The sequence below is a fragment of the Sminthopsis crassicaudata genome, chromosome X (genome assembly GCF_048593235.1).
Source record: "Sminthopsis crassicaudata isolate SCR6 chromosome X, ASM4859323v1, whole genome shotgun sequence".
Taxonomy (NCBI): Eukaryota; Metazoa; Chordata; class Mammalia; order Dasyuromorphia; family Dasyuridae; genus Sminthopsis; species Sminthopsis crassicaudata.
The window spans coordinates 6,816,462-6,836,040 of NC_133623.1; the positions used below are offsets into that span (position 1 = coordinate 6,816,462).

Consider the following 19,579-nt stretch of genomic DNA (forward strand, 5'->3'; position numbering starts at 1 on the left):
AAACAGAGACACAAAGATAGAAAGACAGAGAATGAGAAAGAGACAGAGACACACAGAGAGACAGAGAGGAAAAGAGAGACAGAGAAAAACAGAGAGAGGAAGAGAGAGACAATGGAGAGAGGAAAAGAAAGAAACAGAGAGACACAAAGATAGAAAGACAGAGAATGAGAAAGAGACAGAGACACACAGAGAGACAGAGAGGAAAAGAGAGACAGAGAAAAACAGAGAGAGGAAGAGAGACAATGGAGAGAGGAAAAGAAAGAAACAGAGACACAAAGATAGAAAGACAGAGAATGAGAAAGAGACAGAGACACACAGAGAGACAGAGAGGAAAAGAGAGACAGAGAAAAACAGAGAGAGGAAGAGAGAGACAATGGAGAGAGGAAAAGAAAGAAACAGAGAGACACAAAGATAGAAAGACAGAGAATGAGAAAGAGAGACAGAGACACACAGAGAGACAGAGAGGAAAAGAGAGACAGAGAAAAACAGAGAGAGGAAGAGAGACAATGGAGAGAGGAAAAGAAAGAAAGAGACACAAAGACAATGAGAAAGAGAGAGAGAAAAAAAGAGAAACAGAGAAAGAGGAAAAGAGAGACAGAAAAACAGAGGCAGAGAGAGACAATGGAGAGAGGAAAAGAAAGAAACAGAGAGACACAAAGACAGAAAGACAGAGAATGAGAAAGACAGAGACAGATCAAGGAAGAGAGAAAGAACAGAGAGAGAAAAAGAAAGAAATAGAAATAGGAAGACAGAAGCAGAGGAGAGAGACTGAGAGAGAGGGAAGGAGAGAGAGAGAGAGAAAGAAAGAGAGACAGAGGAAGGGAGAGAGCGAGAAAAACAGAGAGGAAGATAGAGAAAACAGAGGAAAAGAAACAGAGACAAAGACAGAAAGATAGAGAGACAAAGAGAAATAGAAAGATACAGAGAGAGACAGACAGGAAGAGAAAACAGAGAGAGCAAAAGACAGAAATAAAAAGGTAGACAGAGACAGAGACAGAGAGGGGGGAGAGAGGGAGAGACAGATAGAAAGAAGGAGAGAGAGAACAAAAGAGGAAAAAGCGAAGGAGAGAGAGAGACAGAGAGATGCACACCTAGCTGCCTCTTTTCCCACCTTCCTCCTTTCCTGCAATAGAGTCAGTGGACTCTATTTCGGATTTCTTTGACAGAGTCCCTCACCCTGCCCCCTGCACCATCCCGTTGCTGTCCTTAGGCTCATGCTCCCCCAGCAGCTTCGGTCTTTGCCCCTCCCGCTCTCTCGTGCCCCCACTACTCCACTGACCCTCCAGGCTCAGTAGCGGCCTCCTCATTCAGTTCAATGGCATCTTCTCCCTCTGTAATCTCCCAATCCCTGGGATGCTCCCGAATCCCACCATCCTGGAAACTCCGGCCCTTGCTTTGGCTTGCACATCCTTGCCTTTGCTCTTGACCTCTTGGACCCCCTCCTGAGGCATCGCTTCCTCCCGCCCCCACCCCCTCAGCGGGACTGGGGCCTCCATCCTTGGCCCCCGACTCCCTCTGTTCACTCCCACAGAACACATTCCAGAGCGCCTCCTCGAGCTCTGCCTCCCGCTCCCCTTCCTGGCTCCAAGGCAGATGCTCCCCGGCCAGAACCTCGAGCCTCGTGGGGACCAGCCCCTCGCCACGAGCCCCCAAGCCCGCTTTCTGCTCTGCTTTCTCCCCACATTCTCCTCTGGGGCAACCTCAGACCTAGTTCTCCCTCTAGCTCCAAATGCAATGGCTCAAAGTCCCGCTGGTCCTCCTCTGCCATCAATCTCCCATCTGCCCCGGGCTCTGCTCGCACAGGACGATCCGGGCCTCCCGCCTGGCTTGTTGCAACAGCCTCCTAGCCGGCCTCTGTTTCCAGTCCCCCCCATACAGGAGGCCAAGGTAATCTTCCCAAAGTCTCTCTTTCCCCCTGTCAACAATCTTCAACCACTTCCCGTTGCATACAGGACACAGTCCAAACTCCTCAGCTGGCCACTCAAGGCTCTCCCTAATCTGGCCTTGGCCAGTATTTCCGACATTATCTTCACCCGCCCCCCAGATCGATCCCCCATCTGCTTCCACTGGCCCAGGCCCGTAGGTCCGCCGCCTCCTACGCTCAGACGCCGGCCCTCATTCTTTGCTATCTACCGTCACTGGGAGTTCTTCCCTCCCAAGCCACCCCCCCAACTCCCACGTCTGCCTGCTCCCACATCCCCCTCAACCGACAGAGTTGTTGTCAACATTCATTACCCAGAGTCGGTCCTGTGTGTACCATGAAAGCCCCACCTCCTGGGGCAGCTCCCCCCACCATTGGCACAGGATCCCCAATCTGAAGCCAAAGAGGCCCTCATGGGACCGCTAGTCCAACCCCCTCGTTTTACCCAAGGCCATGCTCCAAATAGACGTCATAGGCAGGATCTGAACCTGCATCCCGAGAATCGGTGTGCCCATCTCCCTTCAAAGCTCAGCACGTGAATGCTGACTGGCTAAAAAAAATCAGAAATAATAACTGATGTCCTGTGAGGTAGGGGTCATTAAATCCCTTTCCAGAGGAGGAAACTGAGGCACAGGGCGGTGCCTTGGCAACTTAACTTTTCTGGGCCTCAGTTTCCTTCACTGTAAGATGAAAGAGCTGAACTGGGCAACTCCTGGATGTGGCCCGAGGAAACCTGGCATGGTGTGGGGGCAGAGTGGGCGGAAGGCTTTCCAAACTAGGCTCGGGCCGGATGCAGGAGGCAAGGGAGGCTCGGCACGTGGCCGGGCACACGCTCTGCTCTTTCCATCACTCCTCTGAAATCATCGGAATAGGGTCCCAGGCATTTGGCAGGCCTCTGGCCTGCCTTCTGAGTCAGGAAAATTTGATCCCTGCAAGTAAATACGTGGTGCCATCTCTATTCCCCATCTAACAACTGTGAGTGTCGTTCAAACTGTTTGAGCTTGTGTGTGTGTGTGTGTGTGTGTGTGTGTGTGTGTGTGTGTGTGTGTGTGTGTGCTTGTGCACTGAGGGGGTGTACTCACCCCTGTGCCCTCCTGAAACTCTGCCTCTCTTTATGACCTAAAGAAAAAAGAGACTTCCTAAATGACCTGGTTCCGTCTGTGGGAGAGACACGGGGCCTTGGAACTGGGTGCCAGCCGCCCAGCTCGGCTGCTGGCTAACACGTGGCTTTGAGGAAGTCCTTCCTCCAGACTTTCAGAGAAACTCTGGAGAGTGAAGGCCTGGGCTACAGGCTTTCCAAGGTCCCCTTGAGCTGGTGATCAGTGGTCCTTTGGCTATCAGGTTGGGAAAACCCAGGGACCCCTGCTCAGAATCAGGTTTTTAAATAAAATATAAAAGAAACCAATTATATTGGGATACGGCTGTCAAAATTAAAAAGCAGGCGCAGCTAGGTGGCGCAGTGGATAGGGCACCAGCCCTGAAGTCAGGAGGGCCTGAGTTCAAATCTGCTCTCAGACACTTCACACTTCCTAGCTGTGTGGCCCTGGGCAAGTCACTTAACCCCAGTTGCCTCAGTAAAAAAAAAAAAAACCAAAAAACAAACAAACAAAAAAAAACCAAAAACCAAAAAACAAAACAAAAAAGAAAAAAAAGAAAAATTAAAAATTAAAAAGCAAATTTGTAGCAGTCTTGTTCTGGACCCTAAAATTTTGCTCAGCAGCCTGGTGAAGCAGAGGATCTCAGTTCAAGTCCCAATTGGCCCTTGCCAGCTGGGTATCTTTGGCCACAGTTCCCTCCTCTGCCAGATGGGAGTAATACCTCCAAGAACAGCTTCTTCACCCAAAGGAGATGGAGCCGAGAAAACTTTGTTTCATTTTGTTTCCTCTCCCCCATCTCTCTTGGTCTGGGAATAATTCAGACACGGCCACAAAATGGGGCCGGATTCTCCCACGCCCCAGAGCCCTTATCTGCACGTGTCGGCTACTTTCTTTAAGGTGTCACATCGTGCTCCTGGGCCTCCCGTGGCCGTGGCCACTTGCCCAGCTCCCTTTCCAAGGGCGATGATGAGGGTTAAACAACCCAGCTCAAACTGGGGACAAGTGGGAAGTCCCTTATCTACCTGGATAAACACTCAGGCCACAGTCTGAGGGCACATTCCCCATTGTGGCAAGGTTGTATCTGGTAACATGGCCTCTGCTGAGGTCTTTCTGTGGCCATTTGCCACTAAGCTGGGCCTTTCCCTCTTCTCTTCCACGTTAGAGCCACCCCAATCTCACGCACAAAAGCCATTTTTTTTCAGCTGCCCTTGAAGGCCTCCCCGCCCCTCTTCAGTCTCCTGGGGAATGCAGTCTCTCAGGAGCTTTCTGCAAGCTCAGCCGAGTTTGATTTAGCCCCTGGCTCCAATAAAAGAGCTCTGCCCGAGCAATCCCAGGAATACTATCCTGGTATTAGGAGAGTGGTCAAGCCCACTGCCGGCCCGCCATCCTGCCCTGTTCTTTTCCCTCCTGGCAGAGCCTGAAAGAAATCAGGAGTGGAGGAGTGATCACCTCGAGGAACTAGCCACCCAGAGACCCAAGAGCTCTTGGGTAGCGGCGACGAGTCCGGGAGCAGCCCTCAATCGAGGGATTTTAAATGGAGTTTCCAAGGCTGGCATCAAGGCAGAAATGAGAAATGGCTAACGGCAGCTGGAGCTGGCCGGTCATTGTGGTTCACAAAAGGGTGCGAACCATACCTAGATATGACTCCAGCCAAACTCCCGATCTCTGCTCTGTTTATGTGAACTGGCAAAGCTCTGGGGTTTGGGGAACTATTCTAGTCAGCCAGTGGATGGAGAGCTGTGTCCCCCTTACCAGATCTCTCAGAAATCATTATAGTTGGGAGGGTCAGAGCGGGGAGAGACTTTAGGGGGTGGGCGGCACAACCCAGTGCACGGCCGACCAAGAATCCCTGTTCCATCCTATTGGAAGGGCCAGACATCTGGCTTATGGAGGACTAGCAAGGGAGAACCTACTGCTTCCTGAGGTGGCTGATTGCATTTGGGAAGAGGAAAGGCTCACCATGAAGAGCTAACATCAAGCCAAAGACCATCTCTCCTTCCCCTGGTGCTCCTCATTCTGCTCTTGAGGGCCACGCGGGATAAGGCTGACCCTCGTACACATCTTAAGTCTTTTTTTCTCCAGACTAAACAGCTCCATTTTCCTGACACAGCCTCTCTCTGACTCAACCCTAAGCCCCTTCTTTCATCCATCCAAATAGGGCGACGGATTCAGGATGGCATAAGATCTGAGCCGGTACGAGACCTCCGGGACCAGCCAATCCAAGCCCTCCGTTTTAGAAACCAAAGCAGGGGCCTCTGCTGGGCAGAGTTCGAGAATTATTGCCTATGAGAGCCAAGGCTTAAAAAGCAGGGTCTCTTCCCATCTTCTCAAAGGCTCCTTTGAACCAGTTGGCTGTGGCGGGAGTCACCCATCCTTAGGGAAATCATCCACCTCCCCCAACTTGACTCAAAAGAAGCCATGCAGAAATAGAGTAGAGGATCAGCCAGAGGGGGGAGCAGCCAGTGGGAAGAGTGATTTTTGCTGGACCACTGAGGAAGGGAGCCACCGAATCCCCGAAGATTCGAGCTCGAATTCAAGTCGATTCCCCTGGCCCTCAGTAGTCAAAAAGGCACCAGCTCCAAAAAGGTTAAGATGGCTCCCTCTGCCCGTATTCTCCCTGGCTATCATGCCAGCCTGAATCTGGCAAATGGAAATAGCTGGCACTCTTGCCAGCCCTCCCACAGTCAGCTCTGTCCTTTCCTGTTGAACTCCACACACAGTCAAAAGGCCCACCCGCAGCATCCCCCTCTCCCATCCTGCCAAGGCCTTTTTTCCCACCATCCCGGCAACAATTACCCAAGCATCGGCCGGGCCCTGGATCCTCTTGACAGCAGCCGGCCAGAAGCCTGGGCAGCCTGAGCCTCGTGGGCAGAGATGCCAGGCATCTGTTGAATCTCTGCTGCGAGGTCGGCTGGGGGCTGGGAGGGGATTCGAGGGGCCGGTGCCGGAAGGTCGTTTGGATGGGAGAGCGCCACGGCCACCGCAGAAGACCGAGTTCCTCAGCGCCGGGCCCAAACGAGCCCCTACCCCTCTTCGTTCGTACCGCGGTGACCCAAAAGACAGAACTGAGTCTCGGAAGACACCGGCCACCAAGGTACCGGCTGCTCACTAGCGGCAAGGCCGGGCTGACGAGGATTCCCAGATCAAATCCCCATGCGTCTCCGCCACGGCACTACACCACCTCCTCCCCGGGCAAGCATCCACAGAGGAGGGCTGGCGAGAGTCTCTGGACTGGACTCGGAGAGAGGCAACAGAACGATTCTGGAAGGGCTGTGTCAGCCCCTAGTACCAGCCCCTTCTAGGGCTCCATGCCAGTCTTTGGCCTGGAACACAAGAGAGTGAGGAGCTTGGTGGGATGAGGAAGAAGGAACGGCCTCTGGAGAACCAGCCTGAGCCTGAGTTTTTAAGCCTGATGGTTCACCCCCAGAAAAAGGCGAGGCAGTCCAAAACAGAAGCTGATCACCAGGCTGTACCCCAAGACCTCTCGCTCCTAACCAATCAGGCCGTGGCCTTGTCTGGCCCTCGAACTCACTCCTGTGGCAACCTGTGGTTTTATGGGTAAGGATGCTCCCTCTCCCCTGTCGCTAACAACTCCTCCCAATGTACACATCACCTCCAACTGAGTAGATGGTCTCAGGCTGCCAGGACTTGGACAGGCTATGAAGAGGCCCTGGGAAAACAGAACATCCAGAGTTCCCAGGAAAAAGAACAGAGTTGAATAGAAGCTCTCCAGGGGCAAGGATGGCCTCACCTTTGTTTTCTAAACTCCCCTGCCTGGCACAGTGCCCGACACGTAAACCAGTGTTTGAGAGATGTTACGTGAACTGTAATTTCCTTACAAAGAGTCCCCTCTGTGGCTTTGTCCAGTTGGACAAGTCTGTCTTTTGGTGCCTCAGTTTCCCCAGGAAGTACTGCTTGGTTAAGGTCTACAGGTAGTCATCCACAGTTAAAACACCATGGCCATCACCTGTCTGAAACCTTCCCACTTTCACTTAACCCACAAGTCCCACCCCATCCCAGAGGCCCTTGTTTTTTTTGATGGGTCAATAACAGCTCAGCGCTATCAGATTTACACTGAACTTTCATTCATTTGATCTGGATGGAGAAAACTGAAGTCACCCACGTGTCATGAGCTTGCTCCCCTGGCCCTCAGCCTGCCCCTTTCTGCTCTCCCCTCCTTTGTTTCTTTGCTCCTGGAGGAGCCAGGCCAGCTCTTTGGGCCCTCTGTGCCATCCTTCCTGGGAGCTGGCCTTGCTCTCCATTTCCTCCCTTCTCTATCGTGTTCTGCTCCTCTGCTGATTAACCCCTTTGTTCGGGACTCACTATCCCAGGCACGTAACCTTTTGCCGACCTTGCTCAGACTGTCCTCTGGTGCTCTGGCTCCTCAAAAAGGAAGCGTCCACCCGCTGCGTCTGTGCCGTAAGAGCAGTCCCCATCCCAGTGGAACCGCTGTCTCCAGCTACCATTGCCAATGGCGTCTTCATGGCGAAAGTCAATGGTCTGAGCTTAGTCCTCGTTCTCCTGGGGATTTCTAGAGCCAGGCCAGTGCTGGATCTTCTCTCCCTGTGGGCTGCTCTGACAGGGCTCTCTCCCAACTCTCTGATCTGGACAGAGGTTCATTCACTGGTTCATCTTACACCTAACACTGGCAACTGGGAGCCTCCCAAAAGGTCTCTCCATACTCCCCTCCCCACGCCCATCTGATCAGTGAAGCCCCTGATCTACAACCTTCAATGGTTCCCTATTGCCCAGGGGTAAAACCCAAAGTCCTCGGCCTGAGATTCATTCAAAACTCCCCAATTTGCCAGCTTTGAAAACATGGAAGAGGAGGATTCTGCATCATTTCCAAAGGCCCAGTCTGGATGTGCTGAGACTATGGAGGGCTTGTGGGGTAAGGGAGGCTCTCTCTGTCCATTCGCTTCTATTGTTCCCCCTTCACCTCCAGCACTCACCCAGCAAAAAGAGAAAAAGAATCGTCCCATGGCAGGCCAGTACCCAGCACCCCCAGAGAGCCATGGCTGTCAAGCCAGCCGAGTCCCCTGGGGCCGGAGGAAATTGGACGCAAGCAGAAGCCCCGAATTCGGGGTAGATCGCAGCAGCACCGGGACGAATGAGCCGAGGGCAGCTTCCCTTACGCCACACGAGGGAGATCAGGCGGCTACCACCCGGGAACAGGCCCGGGTCTCATCTGCTGCTGGGAGGAAGGGGGGCAGGGGACCGGGAGGGGGAAGCCAGTTGAATCTCACTAAGCTGTGGTTTCAAGGCTGTACACATGCTAGCGGTCATCAGGTCTGAGAATCTGGAAGAAATTATGGGGCCTCTGAGATTTTGCTGAGTAGGAAGTAAAGCAAAGACAGGATGTAAAACACACACACACATACACACACACACACACACACACACACACACACACACACACACACACGTAACCCCCTCAGGCTCTGGGCTGCTTCTCCCAGCCAAGAGCTGGTCTTGTCAACTCCACCCCCTTTTACAACACAAACTTGGAACTTCTGCACAATTACAGAGACCATGGGTCAGGCCAAGGCAGCCATCCCAAGGCGGTTCCTACGGCTGGTAGCCACTGGCTGGCATCGTTCGGCCAGTACAAGCGGGGAGGGTGCCAGGAAGCTTTGGGCCAAAGCCTCACCAGAGCGCCTCGAAAAGCCGACCCCTCTCTCTCGGTCTGCACCCCTTCCTCATTCTGTGGAGCTCTGGATACTCCCATCCGGTTCGGATGACGGAAACCCGCCACCTTGCCATCTCCAGGCCCCCTCGTTTACTTGATTACACTGAGAATCGCCTCCCCTCCTGGGAAGGCCCTCAGAAACCTGAACCACGCCACGGACCTGGCCGGGCCGAAGCAAGGAACAAAGGAGCGATTTCACAGAATTCTTTTACCAGAGCCAAACCAATGGGAAAGACAGATGCTCACCTCACACGCTCTGAGGTTCTTCCGCTGTGAGCACAGCCCTCCAGCGCTGGAGGCTGAACCCCCTTCCATTTCCCCCTGGCGCGGGAAAACAGAAGGGAAGCGGAGACCCAGAAAGAGAACAAGCCTGGAGACCAACATAGAGCGAGGACGCCCAAGGGTTCCCACAGGCCCTTCAGTGTGCTGAGGGAACTCCTGTTTGAGCTGCCCCCCTGTGGCAAGGGGATTTGTATCCCTGGCGGTCAGAGGCAAAGCAAAACACACACCCCGGAGACCCTTCGGCTGTCCAGATTTCTCTCCACAGAACAACACTGCCCATCCTTCCCCCCCCCCCCACCAAGTCCTGTGGAGTCCCTCAAACTCCCATCACCAATCAACCCTCTAACCCCAGCTGTCCAGGTCCTTTCATCAGTGACTCTGCCTCCCTCCCTCCCCAGCTCAAAAGCACCATGTTTCCTCCACCCCCCAACATTCTAGCCGCACACCCCGGAGAGTCAGTCCACTGGCAGGGAGCAGCCCTTGGGTGCCATCTATCCTAAGAATTCTATGCTTTCGCACTCTTGTCCTAAGCTTCAGGGTCAAACCAAACCACCAGAGGGATGGGCAGCACAATCTCTAGCCCACCGGGAATGGGCAGATAACAAATACTCTGACCTTTCACCTTTAGCTTGCCAGGTATGACACTTCCAACCTCACTTGATGCCATCTCTTCTCGCTTTGGTCCATCCTCTCTATCTCCCCCAACTCCAGGCAACTTGGACTCTGCCCCCGTGTCCCCTGGCTCTGATAGGTGGCCTTTTGTCTTATCTCTACCTCACTTCCTGCTCTGCTCTATACCTCGCTGCCATTTGGGAGCCCTCACGGTGGAACCCTAACAATCCTGATCTTTACAGCTGTTCCCCCATTGGAATGGAAGCTCCTTGAGGGCAGGGACTGTCTCGCTTTGGGGTGTTTGGATCCCCAGCACTTTGCCAAGGCACCGAGTGAGAGTTCAACTGATGCTTTCTCCATCTATCTGACCCAGGACCAGCACGGGGCCACGGGACGATGGGAGGGTTTCCAAATCTCCTTGTGTACCCTCACCCAAAGGCACTCTGACATCCCATAGAAACCGCATGCGTGATGGCGCCCATCCTCTCAGGAGGTGGCCGGGCCCCAGCAGCCACAGCCACGGATGGGAGATGGACTTTCCTATCTCCTCCTGCCCCCCCAGACCAAACCGTACCTCATCCTCAAGCTTCACCACCTTAGCCTGGGCATTGTTCAGGGCCTGGTCCCGGATTTCAATATGGCGCCGCTGGTCCTCGTTGGTGGAGCGCACGGCAGTCAACTCGATCTCCAGCTTCTCCTTCTCCCGCTGGGTCTCTTTATCTGGTGGACAAGAGGGAGTCAGCACCATCTCCCAACTCCTTGCCTGACCAAACCCCCATGAGCAACTCCATCATTTCTGGCGGGACATCACATGGCACTGAATTGGAGTGGGCGACGTAGGGCTCCAGGCCCAGCGGCCAAGTTCTGGCCCAGACACTTCCCATTTCAGGTCTGAATTTCCTCACTGGGGAAAGGACGGTGACAGGCTCTGTCAACCCGATGGGGTCCCATGGACTCGTGGACAACAAGATCAGGTACTTTTGGAACCTCAGAGCCTGAAAGAAATACGGGCTGCTGCCCTGCGCTGTAAAAGGCTAAAGCTCCGGCTGAAAACAGCAGCGAGAGGTGGAGAAGGTGGCTCAAGGCCCCTGCCTCTCACTTCCTTAACGCGCACGGTGTGCCAAAAGGGGTCACCCCCAAGTTCTTACATCTTAATAGACCAGTAAATATGATACCCAATAAAATGTACTTGAACCCCCAATCCCCCCCCCTTTCAAATGGAACATTATTTCTGAGCTGCGAGCAAGGCTGAAATTAGGTTTTCCCTGGAGACCAGATGTTGCCTGGGCCGACCGCCCTCCCTTTCTCTCCGTCCTCCCCCCCACTCCCAAACTCTGCATCTGTTTTTCTCCTTGGAAGGCATTCCTTTTTCAAAGGCCTGGTGGCGAAATGAGAAGGTATCCTCCTGCCTTCTGGGTAGGGCTGGAGAAAGCCATTACAGCCTCCCCCCTCTCGCATCCCCCGACTAGGCTGAATGGGCTGGAGAAACATGAGCTCTCCCAGGGAGAACTGGGACTAACAAACAAACAAACAAACACTTCCTGTCTGTGCGCCCAGTGCCTGCTCTCGTTTTCTGTGGCTGATGGCAGTTAAGTCCCGGCTCCCGACAGACTGAGCTGGGTGCAGGGGGTGGGAAGAGAGGGCTAGGGCTCCCATTTCAACCCCCGAGAGTGTACCTAGGCAGCGGGCATCATCCCACTAGCCCTTGGGTGAATTCCTTCTACCGCTTATTCCCCAGGCCAGGATGGCAAAGGAGGGTGCCCCATCCCCCGACCCCTCCTGGCCCAACCACTCCAAGGAGAAGCTGAACGTTTCAGATCAACCTTGCAAACAGTCTGAGAAAATCAAGCTCTCGTGGAGTTTGGGAGGGTTTGCCTCCAGAGTCCCTGGCACATCGTCCGGTCTGCATTTCATTTAGTTAAACAAAAACAGTCGCCGGCCAAGTTTTAACGAGCAAACTGATGTTCAAAATCACTTCTAGTAAATGGATTAAAAATTCGAAGGAAAAATCAAGTCAAGACCAAGCCCTCGGTCCCTGTTTGGCGGGCTGTTGCCGCCCACCCTCGGGCCATGAGTGCCCCCAAAGGCCCGCCCCGGGGACCATGACAGTGACCCAGTCTTTGCCAGCTTCTCTCCCAATTTAGCTCCTTGGCCCTTGCTTGAAGTGACCATGTTAGGTAGGTGGCTCCATGATCATTTACAAGGGTGCTTTCTGAGCTCATTTGTGGGTCGACTGGACACACACACACACACACACACACACACACACACACACACATATACACACACACACACACACACACACACACACACACACACACACACACATACACACAGCGAGTCCTGTCCAGGGTGGAAAATTCTTTTGGAGGCATGAGCTATTAGAGTTCTAAGACCTTTTCCAAGCAGGTTAATAAAAACCTGGTGTGAACAGGTGGGAAGCGGGCAGTTGTCTAAGTTGAGGTCTGAGCTCAGCTCTTTGGATTCAGGCCCTATCAAGTTCAGGCTGGCAGTGAGGGCCCTTTGCTTAGGTGCTCGGCATCCTGGGAGGGCTCAGTGAGCACCACGGCCCTGTCCTGTTGAACTTGAGGGCCAAAAATACTGGCTTAAGGCAGCATGGGCAGAAAGGCAAGACTGGCCAGGCAAGGCCCACCAAGGTGGCCTTTCTCCTTCTCCTCAGCCACTCCCGATGGCTTTGCCCTTCCCCTTCCTCACAGCCCCGTCCAGAGAGAGAAGCCAGATCCCCAGTGTCCAGAGAAGGGGCCTCTCCTGGCCTCCTGCTTCCTGCCTTTATTCCTCGTTTCTGGCTGCAAGTGCATGCCCCAGGCTGACCAGGCCCTGCCTCTAGCACCCAGCTCGGGACCAACTGCGTCGGCCTGTTGCCCAGCCCTAGCCAAGTTCTCCCACATCCTGGGATGAACCCTTGTGAGACAAGTCTCTTTCTCAATTCTTCCTTTTTTCACAGGGGGCAGCCCCACGCTCCATTTGGGTTTTGCCCTGGAGCAAAGGCTGGGCAAAGAGTCGGTTATGCTCTGACTTGCCCGGTGGGGTCAGGGCTAGTGGGCTGGATGTGGCCAGGCTCTCCCTCTCTCTGGGCCTCAGTCGCCCTCACCTTAAAACAGAGCCAATTCTTGCCCTGCTCACCTCACAGAGATAGGGGCTACCTCGAATGTGGCTTATTTTACAGATGAGAAAACTGAGGCCAGAAAGTAAGCAACCTGCCTAAAGGAGCATTGGAGGCTAGCTTCTCTGACTCCAGAGGCCTCTCTCCCTCGGCTGACAGATTCTCTTCTCCATGGTACACAGTTCCCTCCCTGTGCCTTCCCCCGGCACAGCGGGGCCAGAACCATGGGGCCCCAATGGCACACCTGTCAGCAGGCCAAATCGAGCTAAAGGCTGATGGGCCCCCTTGCTTTCCATCCTCCAACCGGAGGGCTTGAGACACATAGACTCGGTCAATCCCATCCCTGAAGGGGGCAAACCGGCCTGACCACAAGCTTCACTTTTCAAGCCGGGAGCCAAACCCAGGCAGGAATATCAAAGGGGTCGCCTCTACCTCCGAGTCCTTTGCTCCAGCCAAGCAAGCCGGGCTTTGCAAAGCCCCGCCGGAGGAGAGACTTTCATTTTCCAAAGCTTGCCCCGCCAGGGAGCCGGGAGAGAGTGAAAGCGACGACCTGGCACTGGGGCACCAGGCAGACTGCAAGGAATGCAGATTATCGGCAGAGGAGCGGGCCAATGGCAAGAGGTGGGTGTGGGGGAGGGCCGTGCCAGCTTTGAAACCAGGGGACGACAGTCTCACAAAAAGGGACCGCGGCAGCCGGGTCAAAGCCCCGGCAGGCAAGGCTGGAGGCTGCTTTGGAGACCCTTTCCATCAGCTAAGCCCCAGTGGGCACCTTCGGGGGCATCTGCAGAGAGTGAGGAGCATCTGGGCAGCTCTGCACCCAAAGACAGACCTCTCAGAAGCTCTTCTGTACCTCCCCCCCCCCACCCTGTGATTAGGACAATTGGCAGGAATTAAGCCTTATATGGCTGGGTGGAGCCCATTATAGACTCCCAAGAGAAGAGGGTGAATTCCCCATTACTAACCAAAGGGCACTTTGGAGACAATGGAAGACTATTAGCAGGCAGACTCAGCTCCTCCCTGCCCCACCGCGGGCCGACTCTGGCCAGGCAGGCCTCCCTGCAGCCGGGCAATGCCCCGGCCCCCTCCAGACAAAGGCTGAGGGCCTTCATCACTGAAGCTTCTGTGAGACCAGGAGCCTGGGGGGGCCGTGCCCTCACCTCCCACCACAGCCCACGGGGCTCTTCTGAGAGTTGGCCATACCCGAGTGGGCCCCAGAGTCTGCTTTCAGGCTACCTTGGGGAAAACCCTTTGGTCGCAGCGCCAGGTCCAACTCCCCAGGGCCTACTCACTCTGTGCGAAGAGCTGGGAGATGGTCTTCCGGGTGTCCTCCGACCCCTCGTGCTCCTTCTCAGCGAGTTGCTTGTTGGCTGTCTCCATGCGCTCTGTGGGATTGGACAGGGTCACTTGGCAGGCTTCCGACCCCCTAGGGTTTTTGCCCCTCTGACACAGCCCCTGGCCGAGATGAGCTCGTTCCTTTTTTTTCCAAACCCGGGAATGGGGGACTATTAAGATATGACCCCAAAGCTAAACCCTTGGAGGAAGTTGGCCCACCAGGGAGGCACAGGGAAAAAGTCACACGACGCCACCTCCTTCTCCATGTTGAGAAAACAACCACGAGCCAGTTGGACCCCCCGCTTCCGTGACCTGAGAGGAGGAGCCTCATCCCCAGGGCAGCCCAGAGCTTCTGGAATATTGGAAGTGGTGGCAGCTTGGCCCTAGGGGGCAGAAGCAGCCACAGCGGATGGAAGGGGAGCCATATTCAGTCACAGTGCTGACCGTGAGAACATCCAAGTATGGTCTGGGCCGCCCGGGGGATCCAGGCCCCGAGGGAGTTCGCCGACAAGGGCCAGATGCCTGCTTTTGGGGGGACTTTGTCAGAGGGTTGAGCCCTGTCAGGCCGAGGTGCCCTCTGGGGTCCCTGCCAAAATTGGGCCTCTCACTGAAGCAGATGAGTACCACTGGAAGGCAGAAGACCCGGCTTCTAAGGCTGGCTCTAGGGGCACTTAGCACAGTGCCTGGTACAGGGTGGGCACTTGAGAAATTTTGACTGAATGATGGAGAATGACCTTGGGCTAAGTCCTTTGAATTTTCCAGCCTTAGTTTCCTCCTCTGGGGAAGGAGGGAGGGTGGCCCTGAGGGCCTCTGGACTCTGTGATCCTGTGAATCTGACAAAAGGCTTAGAGATCATCCAGCTCGATCCTGCCTCTCCCCACTTTACAGAAAGGAAACGAGCTGGAGAGGGAACTGGGCCCCAGACGTCTCCAGGGCTGGAAGGGATGTGGCCGCAGGTAAGCTGAGGCCTTGGTCACATGAGGGGCTCAGCTGAAGGGCCTGTATGACCCTTTCTGGCCCATGGCCCCGGAGGCTGAGAAGGCTGCAGCTCCCATCTCGCTTCTGGGCCAGACCCTCTATGCTGGTATGGCTTCCCTGCATTTCCTTTTCTCAGCCTCAAATCCTGCCAGGGTCCTCCAATCCACCCTCCCGTGACTCTCCTAAGTACTCAGTTTTCAGGAAGATAGGATCCGAAGGAACCTCGTCTCCCCTTCGCTCTTGCTCCCGGCTTTTATGCAATGCTAGAAGTGAAAGCAGAGAGGGGCTACTAGAGTTACCTAAGGCTGAGCCCTTCCTGTCAACCCTGATGGGCAAAGGGGCGCATTGGGGCAGGCAACTTCAAAGGTGGTGGGCACCTCAGAGCGGGCACCTCCCCAGCTTTGTGGCAGATGTCAAATCACCCATTTTTTTTCACCAAAGAGAAAAAAGACCCCCAGGGATCAGTGGGTGTCCAAGGGGAGAGTCACCTGTGCTCATTAGAAGGGTTATAGCTAGGAAGTCCCTCAGGTGTGCCGCCCCCTCCCCATCCATGTCAGTCTGCCTGTCTCACCCTCCCTCCCCGTTCTCTATCTTCCCATGTGTCTCTTCTGTCTGTGTGTGCCGCCCTCCCACTCCACGGGCTACACCAGGGTCCCAGCCAGGAAGTGCACAGTGTTCCTATTAGGGCTACCCTGGAAGCAGAAGAGCTGTCTTACAACCTTCCGGTTCAATTTTGAGCTCCCTTCTTGAGGTCCTTGCCCAGCTGGAAAGATAGGGAGGTACAGCAGAAAAAAAATCTGCCTTTGGAGTCAGGAAGTCCAGATTCAAATCCAAGATTAGTCCAGTTACCACTTGGGTGACATTAGATAAATCTGGCTGTCTCTGAGCCTCTGTTTCTTCCTTTATAAAATGGGGGTGAAGAGAATTATATGGTTCTGAGATCCTCTCTCCATTCATCAAGCACGCCTCTAACTCACTTCTCTGCTCTAGCCATGCCCCAGAATGGGGACCTACATCCCAACTGTACACATTCCGTTCTTCAGCTCTTTCCCCAGATTCCCTGGGGCCCTGTTGTGTCAGCCTGCAGAGGACCTCACCTCGAAGGTCCCGGTTAAAATCATGGAGTCTTCGGATCTCCCCCTCGAGCTTGTTTCTCATGGCCTTTTCCAGGGTCTCCCGCTTGGAAGAGGTCTTCACCAGGTTTTCATAGGCCTCCGAGACACGCTGGATCTCCGTCTCCAGCTAAAAAGAGGCCCAAAAGCAGAAAGAGACTTAGCAATAATGTTTTGGAGCACGGGAGGGAGAAGAAAGGGTCAGCCTCTAGCTTGTTCACTCAAGATGTGATACAGATGAGTTCAGGGAGCAAGAGGAAGTGCTAACAATACCACTACTAGGCCTGGATCCCAAAGAGATGAAAGAAAAGGCAAGAGAAGCCATATATTCCAAAATATCTGGAGCATTTTTTTTGTGGTGGCAAAGAATTAGAAATTGGGGGGCCTCCCATCAATGGCTGACCAAGTGCTAGGACGCCATAGTGAGGGAATACTACTGTGGCAAAAGCAGCATACTTTCAGGAAAAACCTGGAAAGATGGGAACTGCTGCAAAGTGAAGTGAGCAGAAGTGAGAAAACACTGTATACAGTAATAGCCAGGTTGTCTAAGGAGGGACTGTGAATGACTTAAGTTATTCTCGGCAATTCAAAAAGTCCCAAAGGCCTCATGATAAAAAATGCTATCTGCCTCCAGAGAAAAAGAACGGATGGAATCTCAACACATATTGAAGCACTCTCTTTCTTTCTTTCTTTCTTTCTTTCTTTCTTTCTTTCTTTCTTTCTTTCTTTCTTTCTTTCTTTCTTTCTTTCTTTCTTTCTTTCTTCCTTCCTTCCTTCCTTCCTTCCTTCCTTCCTTCCTTCCTTCCTTCCTTCCTTCCTTCCTTCCTTCCTTCCTTCCTTCCTTCCTTCCTTCCTTCCTTCCTTCCTTCCTTCCTTCCTTCCTTCCTTCCTTCCTTCCTTCCTTCTTTTCCTTCCTTCCTTCCCTCCCTCCCTCCTTCCTCCTTCCTTCCCTCCTTTCTCTTTCTCTTTCTTTCTTCTTTCTCTCTTTCTCTTTCTCTCTTTCTTTCTCTCTTTCTTTTTTTTTTTTTTAGCATTTTCTTCCATAAAATGACCAATGTGAAAATGTATTTGACATGTCTAACCTATATCAGATTGCTTACTGTCTCAAAGAAGGGGGAGAGCGAGAAATATAGAATTTGAAGCTCAAAACTTTAAAAAAAAAAAAAAAGACTTAAAATTGGTTTTACATGTAATTGTGTGGAAATTTTTTTTTTCCCCCAAGAGTAAGTGCTAACAGGCTAATTGTACATTGTTTCAAAGTCAATTCTTTTTGTACAATAAAATAACTGTTTGGGGATGTATACATTGTATTTAACTTATACTTTAACATATGTAAACATGTATTGGTCAACCTGCCATCTGGGGGAAGGGGTGGGGGGAAGGAGGGGAAAAATTGGAACAAAATGTTTTGCAATTGTCAATGCTGAAAAATTACCCGTGCATAAAATTTTTGTAAAAATTAATTTAATTAATTAATAAAAAGGAAAAAGAAAAAAAGAGTAAGTGCTACCACACCCACCAGAAGCTCTCCACTCCAGCAAGTTCGGGGTCAGGGGAAGTTAGGATTTCATCATGACCTTGGTTTGGCCCAGCTGAAAAAATGGCGCCAATTTGTCCTACATAGCGGATCTCAGAGATAAGGGACCCACATGGGCAACGATGCTTGTGGCGGCCTTTTTGTAGTGGCAAGGAACTGGAAACTGAGTGGACGCCCATTGGTCAGGGAACGCCTGAATAAGTTATGTTCTATGAGTGTTATAGAATATTCTTGTTCTGTAAGAGGACTTCAGAGTTGAAAGGGGCTCTGAAGGCTGTCCGGTCAACAAAAGAATAGGCTTTTGCCAAGTGCCTACTTTGTGCCAGCCACTAGTACACCCTAAGAAAGGTGGTGATCTCTGAGTGATAAGAAAGGTGGTGAGCTCTGAGTGACCTGCACAAGTACAGGGCTGGCCCATGCGTTATATCATTCATTCCTGCTTACAAGAGCCCTGTCACGGAGGGACAGAGATGACTTTCTCCATTTTACCATCCCGAGACTGAGTGATGTGCCTAAGGTCACACAGCACCCCAGAGTTGGGACCAAAGAGCCTGGCCTGGAGTTCTAGTCATTAGTTTGGGATACTCTTTCACCTCTCAGAAAAAAAAAATGAGATGGAAGCTTAGAAAACAAATTTGTTTCTCACCTGGGGGCATCCAGAGTCTGGATGAAAGCCCTGACCTAGCTCTCTCCAGCCAAGTTCTCGGTCCCTTATTGAACCTGGCCAAGTCCAGAACTATTTTCCTTACCAAACTCCAATAGAATCGGGGCCTGGAGGCCTGCACCCTACACCTGGGGCCATCTTGGGTGGATTAAAGGGAAGGCCTGGGGCCTAGGCAGTGGGGAAGGATCGATCCCTTAGCCCAAGCATCACTGGGGGGCTAAGGTGAGATATTCCCAGAGCATTGGCAGCCTTGTGGGTGGGGCAGCTAGGCGGTCATGTGGACTGCTGGCCAAGGCCCCATCCAACAAGCTGCACTGGGCAGTGCAGGAGTACCACACGAGCATCTCTCCCTTAACTTCTGTTCTCCCTATTTTACCTTGAAGTTACGTGATCTGGATCTGCCCTGACTCTGGTATTCTGCACTTCTGTGTCCCTAAATAAGTCCCGCCCCTCTCGGGGCTCCCTCAGCTTCCTTCTTTGTATAATGAGAGACCAGATGGTCTCTAAGGCTCCCCTCAGCTCTATGTCTGTGGCCCCATGATGGACCCAGAAGCACATCTCCACCCACAATACACCTCTCCGTGACCCTTCAATTGGGCCACACTTAGATTCTTCCCCTTTGGGCTCTAGGTCAAAGTCAGAGCCTTCTATCCTCCCCATGGAGAGTCTGGCCATCCCTGTGGAAAAGAGGTTGAAAACATGGAAGGACTCTGGGTGGGGGAGGGTGGAGAAGGAAGGCGGACATGGGTCCCTGCTTTGTAAACTCCCCGGTGTCCTCCCCCTCCCCCCAAATGCAGGGCAACCACTCCCTAGCACATTCTCTGTCTACCAATCCGGAGCCGGGAGCCGACTTCCTCCAGGAGGCAAGGCGTCTCAGCAGCTCCAGAAGGATGTCAACCATTAACCAGCTCAGCCAACTCGGGAGGTTAAACTAGACGCTAATGGGAGAGGCCGTGGACGGTGCCCTCATTGAAGCAGCTGCCCACTACCGCTGCTGAAGAAGCCCAGGGCCAGACCCAGACGCTCAAGCTTTAAGACCCCGAGCCACTGTTCAACAATCAATTTCCCAACTTCTCTCCAGTGTCTCCTAAGGACACAGAGAGCACGGCTCTGGAGCTTCCCCCTCCCTGGCCTCACCTCCAACGAACATTCACAGCCCTCCTCCCCCAGAGTACACAGGGGAGGGAGGGTCTGTTTGGGACCCAGAGGGGGGATGGTGGCAAAATGATGG

The 19,579-nt window shown here is 53.2% G+C and overlaps 1 protein-coding gene across 8 annotated transcripts in view; it reads right to left on the reverse strand.

Moving 5' to 3' along the window:
• The window catches only part of AMOT (angiomotin), a 64,845-nt gene that overhangs the window by 20,539 nt on the left and 24,727 nt on the right, over positions 1 to 19,579 (reverse strand). For all 8 annotated transcript variants that reach the window (XM_074278443.1, XM_074278449.1, XM_074278447.1 and 5 more), the window contains exons 6-8: positions 16,133 to 16,277; positions 14,015 to 14,107; positions 10,176 to 10,321 (exon numbers count right to left, since the gene is read on the reverse strand). In XM_074278443.1, coding sequence (XP_074134544.1) covers positions 10,176 to 10,321; positions 14,015 to 14,107; positions 16,133 to 16,277 — 384 coding nt within the window. The remainder of the gene's footprint in view (positions 1 to 10,175; positions 10,322 to 14,014; positions 14,108 to 16,132; positions 16,278 to 19,579) is intronic.